This window comes from Oncorhynchus masou, chromosome 12, assembly GCF_036934945.1.
Source record: "Oncorhynchus masou masou isolate Uvic2021 chromosome 12, UVic_Omas_1.1, whole genome shotgun sequence".
In the NCBI taxonomy this organism is placed as follows: domain Eukaryota; kingdom Metazoa; phylum Chordata; class Actinopteri; order Salmoniformes; family Salmonidae; genus Oncorhynchus; species Oncorhynchus masou.
Window position 1 is genome coordinate 71,032,765 of NC_088223.1, and position 16,479 is coordinate 71,049,243.

The 16,479-nt window shown below is 41.4% G+C and overlaps 1 protein-coding gene across 2 annotated transcripts in view; it reads right to left on the reverse strand.

Moving 5' to 3' along the window:
• Positions 1–12,028, reverse strand: part of LOC135550763 (cell surface glycoprotein MUC18-like) — a 69,949-nt gene extending 57,921 nt beyond the window's left edge. For both annotated transcript variants that reach the window (XM_064981866.1, XM_064981867.1), the window contains exon 1: positions 11,881–12,028. In XM_064981866.1, the coding sequence (XP_064837938.1) occupies positions 11,881–11,944 (64 nt within the window). In that variant the 5' untranslated portion in view covers positions 11,945–12,028. The remainder of the gene's footprint in view (positions 1–11,880) is intronic.
• Between the last annotated feature and the right edge of the window lie 4,451 nt (positions 12,029–16,479).

Here is a 16,479-nt window from a genome sequence, read left to right on the forward strand (position 1 = left end):
TTTTATATCTTTATGTTTGATGCCTGAAATGTGGCGAAAGGTCGCAAAGTTCAAGGGGGCCGAATACTTTCGCAAGGCACTGTATATACTGTCTGTGCCTGGTTTATTTTTTAACAACGTTGCAAGGTCGTCCAACCAAAATCTAAAGCCATGGGTATGTAACCATAATCAATGAAAGAGCTCCACTAAAGAAACTGAATCAAAACAAACCGAGACTTTCTTCAGATCAGCACACAGCCTCTAGACCCCCTATATACAGGTCTAGATACACTTCGGATTCGGAAGACCCCCCCTCCTCTAATCAAAGCCTGGATGGAGCAACCTGGGGCCCATAGAAGCCCCTACTCATTGTTTTGGTCCACCCTTCAGTGAACAACTTCAAAATGGTGCAGGGGGGTGGACTGTTTTGGCACTTCCCTCGGGCCCCGTGGTCCTGTCTCACCTCATCATTGCTCAAGGGGGCTTAGCACAGCAAGGCTCAGGACCTAACTCCATGGCTCTTTGGCCTTGATCAATGAGCCTCCAGAATGAGAGGTGTCATGTTCGTCTGAGCTCCTGAATGCAGCTGTCAGGGCTGTGGACGTTTTAAGGTCAATCAGAATAAATGATCCGGAAGTTTGAAGGTTCAATTAATGTTTTGGTAAAGTTGGGAGTCCCAGCACCAAGCATTTGGGAATGTAAACAGCATGGCTTGGCCAAAAAGGTCTACTGAGACACGGTGCAAACAGATTATACTTTTTAAGCTCTACTCTAAATCGAATATCAGTTCAAGAGCATATTTGCCACCAATACTTTTTAGTCAGTATTTCCATCAGTAATTGTATGTACACACACCCCACACAATATTATTCTTAAGCTGTATTGTTTATTTTGTGTTTTTCTTTAGTTGTAATATACAGTACCAGTCAAAAGTTTGGACACACTGGCTCATTCAAGGGTTTTTCTTTATTTTTACTATTTTCTACATTGTCAAATGATAGTGAAGACATCAAAACTATGAAATAACACATATGGAATCATGTAGTAACCAGAAAAGTGTTATATATATACACATACACACATAAATACATACAGTGGCACTAAAATATATTTGAACCCTTTGGAAATACCTGGATTTCTGCATAAAGTGGTCATCAAATTTGATCTCATCTTCATCTAAGTTACAACAATAGACACACATAGTGTGCTTCAACTAATAACACAGAAGTTATTGTATTTTTCTTGTCTATATTGAATACATAATTTAAACATTCAGTGTAGGTTGGAATAAGTATGTGATCCTCTAGGCTAATGACTTCTCCAAAAGCTAATTGGAGTCAGGAGTCAGCTAACCAGAAGTCCAATCAATGAGACGAGATTGGAGACGTTGGTTAGAGCTGCTTTGCCCGATAGAAAACACTCACAAAATGTGAGTTTGCTATTCACAAGAAGCATTGTCTGATGTGAACCTTACGTTGAAAAAGAGATCTTAGACCTAAGATTAAGAATCATCGACTTGCATAAAGCTGGAAAGGGTTACAAAAGTATCTCTAAAAAGCCTTGGTTCATCAGTTCACAGTAAGACAAATTGTCTATAAATTGAGAAAGTTCAGCACTGTTGCTACTTTCCCTAGGAGTGGCCATCCCGTAAAGATGACTGCAAGAGCACAGCATGCTCAATGACGTTAAGAAGAATCCTAGAGTGTCAGCTAAAGACTTATAGATATCTCTGGAACACGCTAATGTCTTAGTTGACGAGTCTACGATACATAAAACACTAAACAAGAATAGTGTTTATGGGAGGACACCACGGAAGAAGCAACTGCTGTCCAAATAAAACATTGCTGCAGGTCTGAAGTTTGCAAAAGTGCACCTGAATGTTCCACAGCGCTACTGGCAAAATATTCGATGGACAAATGAAACTAAAGTTGAGTTGTTTGGAAGGAACACACAAGACTATGTGTGGAGGGAAAAAGTCACAGCACACCAACATCAAAACCTCACCTCAACTAAAGTATGGTGGAGGGAGCATCATGGTTTTGGGCTGCTTTGCTGCCTCAGGGCCTGGACAGCTTGCTATCATCGACGGAAAAATGAATTCCCAAGTTTATCAAGACATTTTGCAGGAGAAAGTTAAGCTATCTGTCTGCCAATTGAAGCTCAACAGACGTTGGGTGATGCAACAGGACAATGACCCAAAACACAGAAGAAAATCAACAACAGAATGGCTTCAACAGAAGACAATACGCCTTCTGGAGTGGCCAGTCAGAGTCCTGACCTTCGATTGAGATGCTGTGGCATGACCTCAAGAGAGCAGTTCACACCAGACATCCCAAGAATATTGCTGAACTGAAACAGTTTTGTAAAGAGGAATAGTCCAAAATTCCTCCTGACCGTTGTGCAGGTCTGATCCGCAACTACAGAAAACGTTTGGTTGAGGTTATTGCTGACAAAGTTATTGAATCCAAGGGTTTACATACATTTTCAACCTTGCACTGTGAATGTTTACACCAGTGGTTCTTAACCTGGGTTCGGTGAGTCAGTCTCAGGGGTTCGGCGGAGGTCAAGACACACATCCGACTCATATGATTTGTGATGACACGCCCCGCTTGGCCATCATTGGCTGCAGGTGATCACGCTACATCGCTTTGCCTATCTGTGCTGCAGTTAATTTGGTGCGCTCAGTAGTCGACTTGTGACTGTCGTGATGGTACGTCTTGTGATTTCTTTCTTAATATTTTAATCCCTTCATACTTACTATGTCGAGCAAAAAGAGAAAGTGGTCGGACGAATATGTACAATATGGATTCATGTATAACGGAACGTGATGGGAGTCAGCGTCCTAACTGCATGATTTGCAATGCCAAGTTGAGCAATTCTAGTCTAGCACCGGCAAAACTAAGAGAACACTTCCTTAAGCTGCATGGAGATGGAAAATACAAGAACACAACGCTCGCTGAATTCAAGGTGAAGAGAGCCAGATTCGATGAAAAGGCTACTCTGCCTGTTATCGGCTTTGTACCCATCAACAAACCGATCCTCACAGCATCGTAGGAAGTTGCTTACCTGATCAAAAAGCAGGGCAAACACACCATTGGTGAAACACTCATAAAACCAGCTGTGTTGAAGATGGCGAATATCATGTTGGGAAAAGAGGCTGAAGTTAAGTGATCCCAAATTCCTCTTTCAAATGAGACTATCAGCGACAGAATAGAGGACATCAGCAAAGACATCTTGGCTCAAGTAGTTGCAGATCTGATTTCAAGCCCGGCAAAATTCAGCCTTCAACTCGATGAGACCACAGACGTTTCCAATCTAAGCCAGCTTGCTGTATTCGTGCACTATGTGAAAGACGACGTGATAAAGGAAGATTTTTTTTATTTTGTAAGCCTCTTACAACAACAACTAAGGCAGCCAATGTGAAGAAACTTGTGGATGACTTCTTCAAAGACAATCTTTTGTGGGATATGGAATTAGCCCTGTTTTTGCAAGAGCACCAACATCTGAGTTCATTCTCATTTTAGCATCTTCACAGCTCTCAATCATCTCAATCAAAAGATGCAGGGCGGTGGAGTCAACATCATCGAAGCGGAGGAAAACCTGAAGGCTTTAAAAAAAAAGCTACCGTTATGGAAACGACGAACAGAGAACGATACCTTCGCAAACTTTCCCCTGCTGGACGACTGTGTAAGTAAGATCGAAGATGTATCTGGAATCGGAGACATTTCTGTACCCGCGGAACTGAAGCAAGCAATTGCCACGCACTTAGATGAGCTTGCAAAGTCTCTCGACGGATACTTCCCTACAAGAGAGTCATATCCAGCATGGGTGAGACAGCCGTTCACATTTAGTGTTGAGACAACAGATGTCAATGATGAATACCTCGATGAAATAATTGAAATTCAGCAGAGCCAGGTTCAACAGCAACTCTTCAGAACAACAACACTTTCAACGTTTTGGTGTCAACAAATGGTAACGTACCCTATTATTGGGGAACTTATAAGTACCAAACTTACCCTAGTAAAACTGACTATCCTACCGATCCTCGACTTCGGCAATGTCATCTACAAAATAGCTTCCAATACTCTACTCAGCAAACAGGATGCAGTTTATCACAGTGCCATCCGTTTTGTTACTAAAGCACCTTATACCACCCTCCACTGCGACCTGTATGCTCTAGTTGGCTGGCCCTTGCTACATATTCATCACCAGACCCACTGCCTCCAGGTCATCTACAAGTCCATGCTAGGTAAAGCGCCGCCTTATCTCAGTTCACTGGTCACGATGGCAACACCCACCCGTAGCACGCGCTCCAGCAGGTGTATCTCACTGATCATCCCTAAAGCCAACACCTCATTTGGCCGCCTTTCGTTCCAGTTCTCTGCTGCCTGTGACTGGAATGAATTGCAAAAATCGCTATCTGAGCAGCTAACCGATCGCTGCAGCTGTACATAGTCCATCGGTAAATAGCCCACCCAATTTGACCTACCTCATCCCCATACTGTTTATATTCATTTACTTTTCTGCTCTTTCGCACACCAATATCTCTACCTGTACATGACCATCTGATCATTTATCACTCCAGTGTTAATCTGCAAAAGTTTAATTACTCGCCTACCTCCTCATGCCTTTTGCACACAATGTATATAGACTTTTTTTTCTACTGTGTTATTGACTTGTTAATTGTTTACTCCATGTGTAACTCTATTGTCTGTTCACACTGCTATGCTTTATCTTGGCCAGGTCGCAGTTGCAAATGAGAACTTGTTCTCAACTAGCCTACCTGGTTAAATAAAGGTGAAATAAAATAAATAAATTTAAAAAATATACACCAGACAACACGTTTCCACAGCTCCAGAGTCCAATGGTGGCAAGCTGCACAACACTCCAGCAGACACTTGACATTGCGCCTAGTGATCTTAGACTTGTGTGCGGCTGCTCAGCCATGGAAACCCATTTCATGAAGCTCCTGATGGACAGTTATTGTGCTGATGTTGCTTCCAGAGACAGTTTGGTACTTGGTAGTGAGTGTTGCAACCGAGGAATGACAATTTTTTTCGTTCTGTGAGCTTGTGTGGTCTATCACTTCGCGACTGAGCCTTTGTTGCTCCTAGACATTTCCACTTCACAATAACAGCACTTACAGTTGACCGCGGCAGCTCTAGCAGGGCAGATATTTTACGAACTGACTTGTTGGAACCCTATGACTTGTTGGAATCCTATGACAGTGCCATGTTGAAAGTCAATGAGCTCTTCAGTAAGGCCATTCTACTGCCAATGTTTGTCTATAGAGATTGCATGGCTGTGTTCTCAATCTTTTATACCTGTCAGCAACAGGTGTGGCTGAAATAGGCAAATACAATAATTTGCAGGGGTGTCCACATACTTTTGTATGTCCCCGCAGCAATGTTCCAACATCTGGTGGAAAGCCCTCCCAGAAAGGTGGAGGCTGTTATAGTAGCAAAGGGAAGACCAACTCCATATTAATGCCCATGATTTTGGAATGAGATGTTCGACGAGAATGTCCACATACCTTTGGTAATGTAGTGTAAATATATACACTCAGTATACTCAGTGTACAGTTGAAGTCGGAAGTTTACATACACTTAGCTTGGGGTCATTAAAACTAATTTTTCAACGACTCCACAAATGTCTTGTTAACAAACTATAGTTTTGGCAACTCGGTTAGGACATATACTTTGTGCATGACACAAGTCATTTTTCCAACAATTATTTACAGACAGATTATTTCACTTATGATTCACTGTATCACAATTCCAGTAGGTCAGAAGTTTCCATACACTAAGTTGACTGTGCTTTTAAACAGCTTGGAAAATTCCAGAAGCTTTAGAAGCTTCTGATACGCTAATTGACATCATTTGAGTCAATTGGAGGTGTACCTGTGGATGTATTTCAAGGACTACCTTCAAACTCAGTGCCTCTTTGCTTGACATCATGGGAAAATCAAAAGAAATCAGCCAAGACCTCGGAAAAAGAATTGTAGACCTCCACAAGTCAGGTTCATCCTTGGGAGCAATGTCCAAACGCCTGAAGGTACCACGTTCATCTGTTCAAACAATATTATGCAAGTATAAACACCATGGGACCACACAGCCGTCACACCGCTCCGGAAGGAGACACGTTCTGTCTCCTAGAGATGAACGTAATTTGGTGTGAAAAGTGCTAATCGAACCAGAACAACAGCAAAGGACCTTGTGAAGATGCTGGAGGAAACAGGTACAAAAGTATCTATATCCACAGTAAAATGAGTCTTATATCAACATAACCTGAAAGCCCGCTCAGCAAGGAAGAAGCCACTGCTCCAAAACTGCCATAAATAAGCCAGACTATGGTTTGGAACTGCACAAATATCATACTTTTTGGAGAAATGTCCTCTGGTCTGAAAAAGGGGGAGGCTTGCAAGCCGAAGAACACCATCCCAACCGTGAAGCACGGGGTGGCAACATCATGTTGTGGGGGTGCTTTGCTGGAGGAGGGACTGGTGCACTTCACAAAATAGATGGCATCATGAGGTAGGAAAATTATGTGGATATATTGAAGCAACATATCAAGATATCAGTCAGGAAGTTATAGCTTGGTCGCAAATAGGTCTTCCAAATGGACATTGACCCCAAGCATACAACCAAAGTTGTGGCAAAATGGACAACAAGGTCAAGGTATTGGAGTGGCCATCACAAAGCCCTGACCTCAATCCTATAGAAGATTTGTGGGAAGAACTGAAAAAGCATGTGCGAGCAAGAAGGCCTACAAACCTGACTCAGTTACACCAGCTCTGTCAGGAATGGGCCAAAATTCACCCAACTTATTGTGGTAAGCTTGTGGAAAGCTACCCAAAACGTTTGACCCAAGTTAAACAATTTAAAGGCAATGCTATCAAATACTAATTGAGTGAATGTAAATTTCTGACCCACTGTGAATGTGATGAAATAAATAAAAGCTGAAATAAATAATTCTCTACTATTATTCTGACATTTCACATTCTTAACCTCTTGGATCTCTAGGGGCAGCATTTCATTTTTGGATAAAAAAACGTTCCCGTTTTAAACAAGATATTTTGTCACGGAAAGATGCTCGACTATGCATATAATTGACAGCTTTGGAAAGAAAACACTGACGTTTCCAAAACTGCAAAGATATTATCTGTGAGTGCCACAGAACTGATGCTACAGGCGAAACCAAGATGAAACTTCAAACAGGAAATGAGCAACATTTTTGAAGCGATGTTTTACCAGGTGTCCGCCCGGTGTCCTGCGTCGAAATTGGTGCGTAAACTTCAGCTGCAAGTATTTTTCCATGTGATTGAGAGGAGAAAGCAGATTCCCACGAATGATATATCAATGAAGAGATATGTGAAAAACACCTTGAGGATTGATTCTAAACAACGTTTGCCATGTTTCAGTCGATATTATGGAGTTAATTTGGAAAAAAGTTTGGCGTTTTGGTGACTGAATTTTCTGGGGGTTTTTGTAGCAAAACGTGATGTACAAAACGGAGCGATTTCTCCTACACAAAGAATCTTTCAGGAAAAACTGAACATTTGCTATCTAACTGAGAGTCTCCTCATTGAAAACATCCGAAGTTCTTCAAAGGTAAATGATTTTATTTGAATGCTTTTCTTGTTTTTGTGAAAATGTTGCTGGCTGAATTCTAGGCTTATAGCTATACTAGCTATCAATACTCTTACACAAATGCTTGTTTAGCTATAGTTCAATAGCATATTTTGAAAATCTGAGATGACAGTGTTGTTAACAAAAGTCTAAGCTTGAGAGCAAATATATTTATTTCATTTGCGATTTTCATGAATAGTTAACGTTGTGTTATGCTAATGAGCTTGAGGCTATAAATAGGATCCCGGATACGGGATTGCTCGTCGCATGAAGTTAAAATAAAGTGGTGATCCTAACTGACCTAAGACAGGGAATTTTTACAAGGATTAAATTGTGAAAAACTGAGTTTAAATGTATTTAGATAAGGTGTATGTAAACTTTCGACTTCAACTGTATATACATCTATAATGTCTATGTTACTGTTTTAAATGTATGCAAATTATAAAGTATTTTTGTCTGTATTGTCTTTTTCGTCATGTGTCAGTCCCCAGGAAAACTAGCTGTCGCCATTGGTGTCGGCTAATGGGGATTCAAATAAAAATCATCAGCACTATTTCAAGGCCCTATTTTAAGCCTCTGGGCTCAGCTATCACCCTCTCTCTAAAGAACACAAAGAGTCAGTATGTTTGAGTATGTGCCGTGGCTAGCTGTCACTCATGCACTAACAGTATGGACGAGGCTCGCAGCTGCACACATCCCAGCTGCCTCTGGACCGTCACACGGCAAATCCACCTCATTTCCACAGCTGCTCACTTCCGTAACGGAGGAGTTGTGAAGAAAAGAGGGGGAAAGTCACAAAAGGTATGAGCTTATGGGTACAGTATGTTCTCATGGTATTGAGAAGTGTCTGGCTGCTGGAGCTAGAATACCATTGTTCAGCCAGACTTCTATTCTTTCAGTCTTGGCCTCAAAAAAATATTTCATTTTATAGAATATGTTTTTCCTCTGCGAGAAAGCATGGCTTGAATATAATAATTAATCTGAAGCTTTGCTGGGAGCCTGAGAGTTTTCTTTAGGATTAAGCATATTTATCCATTTAATAGACCATCCATAATAATTTACCCTCTTGCTGCCCCCTGTTGGATGTCTATGACATTACATCATATACAAGTGATGATTAACATTCAATTGCATTATACTCTCATGAGCATGCAGAGTTCCCCCATTAGTAAGTGACAGGTTGATATCTCAGCCAGGGGCTCTGGTTAATGGCATTACATCTTATCTAGATGTACATGTCAGAGAACCACTAGCAACTGTGTATTATTATGCCATGAATGTTTCCATTCGTGATGAATAGTGTGTAATCTGGGGAGCTCTTCAAATAGATTTTTAGGAAGGGCTGAGTGCTCCTTTCCTCAGTAAAATAATGACTGCCAAAACTAAAGTTATATTCAGTCTTGAAAAACTCTCTCTCTCATTCCCTCCCCCCTCTTTCTAGAAGAGGAAATCATTGAAGATGTGAAGAGAACATCTTCCTCTACCAAAGATGCTTAAAATATGTCCATTGAATTTCCTTCAGTCGTTTTAAAAGCTTCCTTTCAGATGCCTTCTTTAATTTAACATTTTGGGTCATCTGAGTTCAGTCCCGAATACATACTTAAAGAACTGTAATACTTCTGAATATTAAGCTGCAGGAAAAGCAGGGCTCCATTGTTGATGAACCTAGCAGTGTGCAAAGACTGGTCTCTGAGAGGGAACAGCATCCCATTGTGCTTCCATCAGCAGAGGTCAGGGGATGCTCCATCAAGCAGGAAGTGGGCATAGGCCTACTGAGGCTCCTATGATGGACGGGGCCAGTAATGTACTTCCATATTCGAATGAAGGCTTAATTTGAAGTCTATTTCCTTAATCTGAATTAATATAAACATGTATGCGGGGAATGGGCCAATGCGTCAAGAAATATGGAGAGACATAATGCAACCTCATAAATAATGGCAGTGTTTGTGTCATTCAAAGAAAGCCAGGCCTGATTTCTCTACACAGGGAGCAGCACTACTTTCATTTTTTTGGGATGATTTGGTTCTCTAAAACTTGATTAGAGAATCTCCAACCTCAGGAGCCTGATTATAGATGGTTAGTAGTGAAATGCCTTCATGTTTTGGAGTTACAGTAAAAGGCAGGAATAGATTAGGCATGCATGCTCAACATAATTTCAAGTATTTTGTTGAATTCCTCATATGGAAACGCTGTTATCTACTTTTAAGAATTTAAGATACAAGTACCTTCAAAATGCCTATATGAGGGGCATCATACTCACAACAGTCTCTGTTTAGAGGCTCCAGATGGGCCAAGGGTCTATCTCTAGTCAATAATCCCAAAACAGACAGCTTTACCCCATCTCCCAGGGGGACGACGAGGAGCTGAGGATTAAGTGGAGGTGACCCAATTAAGACAAGGTTAAAAGAGGAAAAAACAGGGATTGGAGGCAAAATTAGGGATAAGGCTAGGGCAGAGTGAGTGTTATCCTGTTGTGAAGTGGTGGAGGGAGAGAAGGACATGGGGAGGGGGAGAGGGAATGCCACACCATACTCAGAGATAGTTAAATGAACAGGGAGTGTCCGCTGAACTATGAGTGGAGAGGAAACGTTGTGCCTTGTGACCAGCAGGGTCAGACGATGAAAACGACACTCACACACACTGTTAATGGGAGCTGCACTTAGTAAAAGTAACACTCAACCTACACCCATCCTAGTTTAGAGTGCACAAACATGCACACACAATAATGTAGATACACACAAGTAGGCCTACTCATGCAAAGTATTTACAACACAGTGTCAGATGACCATATCCTAACTTTACATTCATATGACCACAGTAACCCAAACCTATGCATTTTCAGTCACAACTGTGGGAAAATAATAGAGTCAAATGTGACTAATACCTGACTTATGCCTGATATTTTATCTGCAGAACTCTGTCCTGGTTTTATGGTCCTGGTCTTATGACTTTTATCAAAGCAGGCACAGTGAACACCTCACATAGTTTATACTTAAAAGAAGGCCCCTGGTCCAGGAGATGAAAAACAGAGATATGCCATTGACAGCAGTCAGCTCTTGATTAAACAATGTAAACCTCTTGGTCGTTGGAGAGGGGTGTCTAACAGTTAGCACCATGGACTTTGGCGGTCCAACACATATCATATGATAATATTGGTAAGCAAATTATGTTTATAATGCAAAAACACATCAAGGTTTACCCAGAATTCCAGAATTAACACGTGCATGGATATTTGCTGTGATAATTGGCAACGTGATTTCATGGTCACACTGTCACGGTACCAATTTAGCAACGGTAATTCAAATTTTAGCCTATACCTAATGAATAGGCCACTTAAATTACCACTAAAATTGAGACGTCAATCAAATGTTCAGTTAACTCTGTCTATGGCAAGTTTTTACTCGTTTGGAAATATGGACGATTTTTAATTTCCCCAAAACAACTTCCAAATAATGAGTTGCACTCCCGTTTGCCCTTATAACATCCTAAATTAATTGGGCCATGGACTCTACAAGGTGTCGAAAGCGTTCCACATGGATGCTGGCCCATGCTGACTCCAATGCTTCCCACAGTTGTGTCAAGTTGGCTGGATGTCCTTTCGGTGGTGGACCATTCTTGATACACACGGGAAACTGTTGAGCGTGAAAAACCCAACAGCGTTGCAGTTCTTGACACACTCAAACCAGTGCGCATGGCACCTAGTACCATACCCCGTTCAAAGGCACTTACATCTTTTGTCTTGCTCATTCACCCTCTGAATGGCACATATACACAACCCATCTCTCAATTGTCTCAAGGCTTAAAAAACATAACTCCTCTTCGTCTACACTGATTGAAGCGGATTTAACAAGTGACATCAATAAGGGATCACAGCTTTCCCCTTGATTCACCTGGTCAGTCTATGTCATAGAAAGAGCAGGTGTTCATATTACGTTGTTCACTCAGGGTATGCTCCAACCGTTCACGTTTCAATAGTTGCACACTGGCACTTGCTTCTCTGAATCCGGAAATACGCTACAAAATCTTGCCTCAAAGTGTGTATTATGGCCAAGGCTTCGCAAAAAGTCTCAAATCTATTTGGTTTTAATGTGACTGTGTTGAAATAAATGAAACTTTGCATTCAAAACAGCCTAATATTGGGCTGCTACAGCATCCATCCCTCACTCAGTCGGGATGCAGCCGAAGTCTCCCCGTTGTAAACATTTGTCAACCCCTCCAGAAAAGTTTCCCAATATCAAAAACAAAGCAACATGGTTGTATTTGTCTTACTTACCATTCAAACTGAGGGAACAAATAAGAACAAACAACAATATGAAAGAGTTCTTTGGGAAAGCCATGCCGTTCCTCTCGTCGTATCCAGTCTTTAGAATGAAACTAGTTCGTTTGCCGCGCAAGGAGAGCACAAGCCAGTCTGGACTGTAGGGAAGGAAAGCGAGCGAGGGAGGGGTGAGGGCGTGGAGTTGCAGAAAAAGGTTTGTCGTCTACTCTATTGTACTGATTGTAGGAGAACATTTTGGATTTCCAAATTCCTTGCCCCTTCCCATTTAGTGAGAAACATGGGAGAAAGAAACTGTATCTATTATGGATGGTAAATTTACATCATGCCTGGAATAACACCTATTGGCCTACACGGTATCTCATTTGGCTATCTTTATGTATAGCATAGCTTTCGTCCCTCTCCTCGCCCCTACCTGGGCTCGAACAAGAGACCCTCTGCACACATAGACGACAGCTACCCTCGAAGCATCGTTACCCACCCCGCTAGCTACCTTGCCATTTCACATTGGTTACATTCACAATAGGGTGGCTGTATCACGAACTAGGACTGATAAATGAAATGAGAAAATATGATTTATATGATTATGATTTATTTAGCATGAATATCATCAGCTCATGTAATATTCCAATAAGGTAATGCCATGACATAAAAGGATTTGAACAAGGAATTAACATTCTATCCTATTAACATGACCCTTTTTTCTCTATAGGTAAAGAAATAGCCTACTGTAAATTGGAAGAATATTGGAAGAGATGCAATGTCCACCAATCCAGGCTGTATCACATCCGGCGGTGATTAGGAGTCCCATAGGGCGGCGTACAATTGGCCCAACGTCGTCGGGGTTTGGCCAGAGTAGGCCGTCATTGTAAATACATTTAAAAAAATTATGTGCCCTTGTAAACACAGTAGTGGCCCCAACTCTCAACCCTAGAAAAAGGGATTCTCCGGAGCGTCTTAGCTTGCAGGTCGTTAATGACCTCGGCTGTTTTCATCACTTGACTGTCACCTCCGCTAACAGCTGCAACAGAGAGGGGCTCCAGAACAAGGCTGCCGGGCCTGGGACACAGTGCAGGGAGATATAGGGTTACAAATGGATGTAAGATCAACCCATAGGGCAGACATGAAGACCTGTACGCTCTCGTTGGTTGGCCCTTGCTACATACTTGTCGCCAAACCCACTGGCTACAGGTTATCTACAAGTCTCTGCTAGGTAAAGCCCCACCTTATCTCAGCTCACTGGTCACCATAGCAGCACCCACTCGTAGCACACGCTCCAGCAGGTACATCTCACTGGTTACCCCCAAAGCCAATTCCTCTTTTGGTCGTCTTTCCTTCCAGTTCTCTGCTGCCTATGACTGGAACTAACTGCAAAAATCTCTGAAGCTGGAGACTTATATCTCCCTCACTAGCTTTAAGCACCCGCTGTCAGAGCAGCTCACAGATCACTGCACCTGTACATAGCCCATCTGTAAACAGCCCATCTATCTACCTACCTCATCCCCATACTGTATTTATTTATCTTTTTCCTTTACACCCCAGTATCTCTACTTGCACATTCATCTTCTGCACATCTACCATTCCAGTGTTTTAATTGCTATATTGTAATTACTTCGCCACCATGGCCTATTTATTGCCTTAACTCCCTTATTTGCACTCACTGTATATAGACTTTTTTTCCCTACTGTATTATTGACTATGTTTTGTTTATTCCATGTGTAACTCTGTGCTGTTGTATGTGTCGAATTGCTATGCTTTTTCTTGGCCAGGTCGCAGTTGCAAATGAGAACTTGTTCTCAACTAGCCTACCTGGTTAAATAAAGGTGAAATTAAAAAACAGTGGCAGTTATAGAGCTATGTTGAGCTATGATGAACAATAGATGTAACAGGACACATATGTTCTGTTTTTACATTATTTTAGGTTGTGCAGGATATCTGGTTCGGCAATATGTTTTCTTTTTGGTGAATTAAACATTCAATCTCCTCAATGGTGGTATATTTAGACTTCTAAATCTAACAAGGACCACATCAGAAACAATGGTGAACAATTAGTTAATATTTTACTCGAGAATTTCTGCTTACAAAATGGTCTCTACAGGTACCACACTGTCAGTGTAGTTAAGGTCACCTACATCCATCACACACTCCGCATGCATTACCCCATGTGGGTGTGTTTGTTCACCTGCGGGAACAAACAGTCATCACTGTACACAGTAGGAATTGACATTGCTACCACCCCTGCAAGTGCGCTAAATCTGGTCAAGGGGATTTAGAAAGAAGGTCACAAAGGCAGCATGTAGCACAGTCCCTTGAGGCCGGGGTACAGTAAAGTCCAGACTATAGAGCAGAGAAGGCAAGTCTGAAGCAAATGAGAAAATGCCATTGATGTGGACCCAGTGCCCAAAATACTTTAATTTCTATGTGATAGAGAGAAGGCAGAAAAAGACGATTCCATGCTTACATTTAATTTTCTCTATCTCAAATTGATTGTACCTTTCGCTCTTGCTCTGTCTCTCTTTCTCTCTCCCTGTTATAAGTAATTAAGCGTTTCACTGTTAGTCTACACCTGTTGTTTACAAAGCATGTGACAAATAACATTTGATTTGTATCAGTTTCCCATCTGTCTCTCACGCTGTTGTGTCACCGGAGAGCAAACTGGGTGGGGAGAGATGGTGACAGTAAGGATTTAATGGTCAAACACCACTAACACACACACAAATTACTTTACCAAGAGACAGGTGCCAGTTCAGATGATCTGCACAGTCTCGTTAAGTCTCCAAGTTGACTGTTCCAGAATGATTGTGGTCTGGAAAGACAAGCAGGACTTTTGTCGATTCAACTACAAGTGTCTCATGAACAAGTCAAGATCACTGTGACAAAGCAGATTGTCACTTCATTAAAATGGGATTCAAAGTACAGCTGGGCGGATACCTCATATCAATGAATTATTTAGTGTGAAACAGACAGGTTAACAAGAGGTTGAAACTCAGTCAAAAACACACAGTATTTGTGCTTTCCTGTTTCTTGGACATATTTTTGTAGAATGGTTGACAAAAAGTCATTATCTTGCTAGATTAATGTGATGCATATTCTGCAAATACCCGAATGATGACCGTTATGACTAATCATCACATTCACAAAACACATGATATCTCTATTCCTCACCCTAGTATCATATGACCAATCCACTCCCGTTGGCCTTACTGGGGTGAGGTTAGGTGCTGATGATGTGGAGGACATGAGGGAGAGATGAACCAACAGAGGATTAGGAATAGCCCTGAGGCCCCTATATGCCGCTGCTAAATCGTGGCTGCCACTGCAACAATTATTATTTATTTATTATTTTTTTTGGGGGGGGGGATCATTTTCAGGATGGTAAAACTTTTTCAGTGTAAACTTAAATGACTAAAACCAGATGTAAAGTATGTAAAAAAGATAATGGAGAAATACATGATTTAATAAGATCATCTTTCAGGACTAACAATGACCAAAATAAAAACTAGACAGTCAGAGATCTGAAATTCCAAAAATGTTATGGCACAGGGTCCCCATTGATTTAGTTATGTTTGAGTCACTCCGATAGCATAAGAACAAGGCATAAGCCATGACAAAATGTGTATAAGTGCAGGAAATAAGCTTTAAAAGGGAAAATTCTCTCAACCCATGGCAAAATGTGTCGAATTGCTGGTAATTAGCTTTGAAACTGCAATTTTTCTCACAGCCCCATGACAAATGTGTAGAATTGCAGGAAACAAGCTTTAAAACTGTAAAATGTTTAAAGTTAAAAGTTTTAATATCACGTGCACAAGCACAGTGTACTGCCTTTATTGCAAGCTCTAAAATAGCCAAGGCAAAATTTATAGAATTGCAGGAAATTTTCTTTAAAACAGCAACATTTTGAATCTGCGGCCAAGAGGAAGGCCTCTAAAACTGTGCACTTGGCCACGCCCACTACCAAAGCCCTTGCCCTGTAACTTTGCCACATCTGCTGAAAATAAATCCTAGGGAATACAATGCCCCCCCCCCCCCCCATCTCACTCGCTTTGATTACTTACTGATTACAGTCAATCACCATGAAAATCCCTAACAAAGTTATTTTTTTCACACACCATCCAAAACAATCATGAGAAATAGTTAATGAAGAATTACGGGAGAAGAGCTGCGGGGATCAAAGTCAAGTTAAAGGCGCTTCTCTCCTGACAAAATCTGCAATCAGTACAGGGATCTTCTCTCCTACAATGTTTGATTTTGGTGGTTGGTGTCTGTCTGGTTGAATAAGACCCCCCACTGTATGGGCTTACTCATGGTAACAATGCAGCATCAGGAATGTGTATTCTTCTGACAAAAACCACCTCCATTGCCACAGGCACCTGCAGATCCCACCTGGATAGTAATCTTATACCAAAACTGGAGGCGTTCTGTCGCTAGGGAATGCTGGTGTGATGATATCTATGACTGTGTGAGTGTGAGTTTTAAAAAACTGTGTTGTTGGATTTTCACTTTCTACTGGGTTGATTGATTTGATGGCAAATATCATTAATTAGTGATGGGCTGTGGCTGCATTTGGTGTACATTTAAATTAAAATATTATAGTAG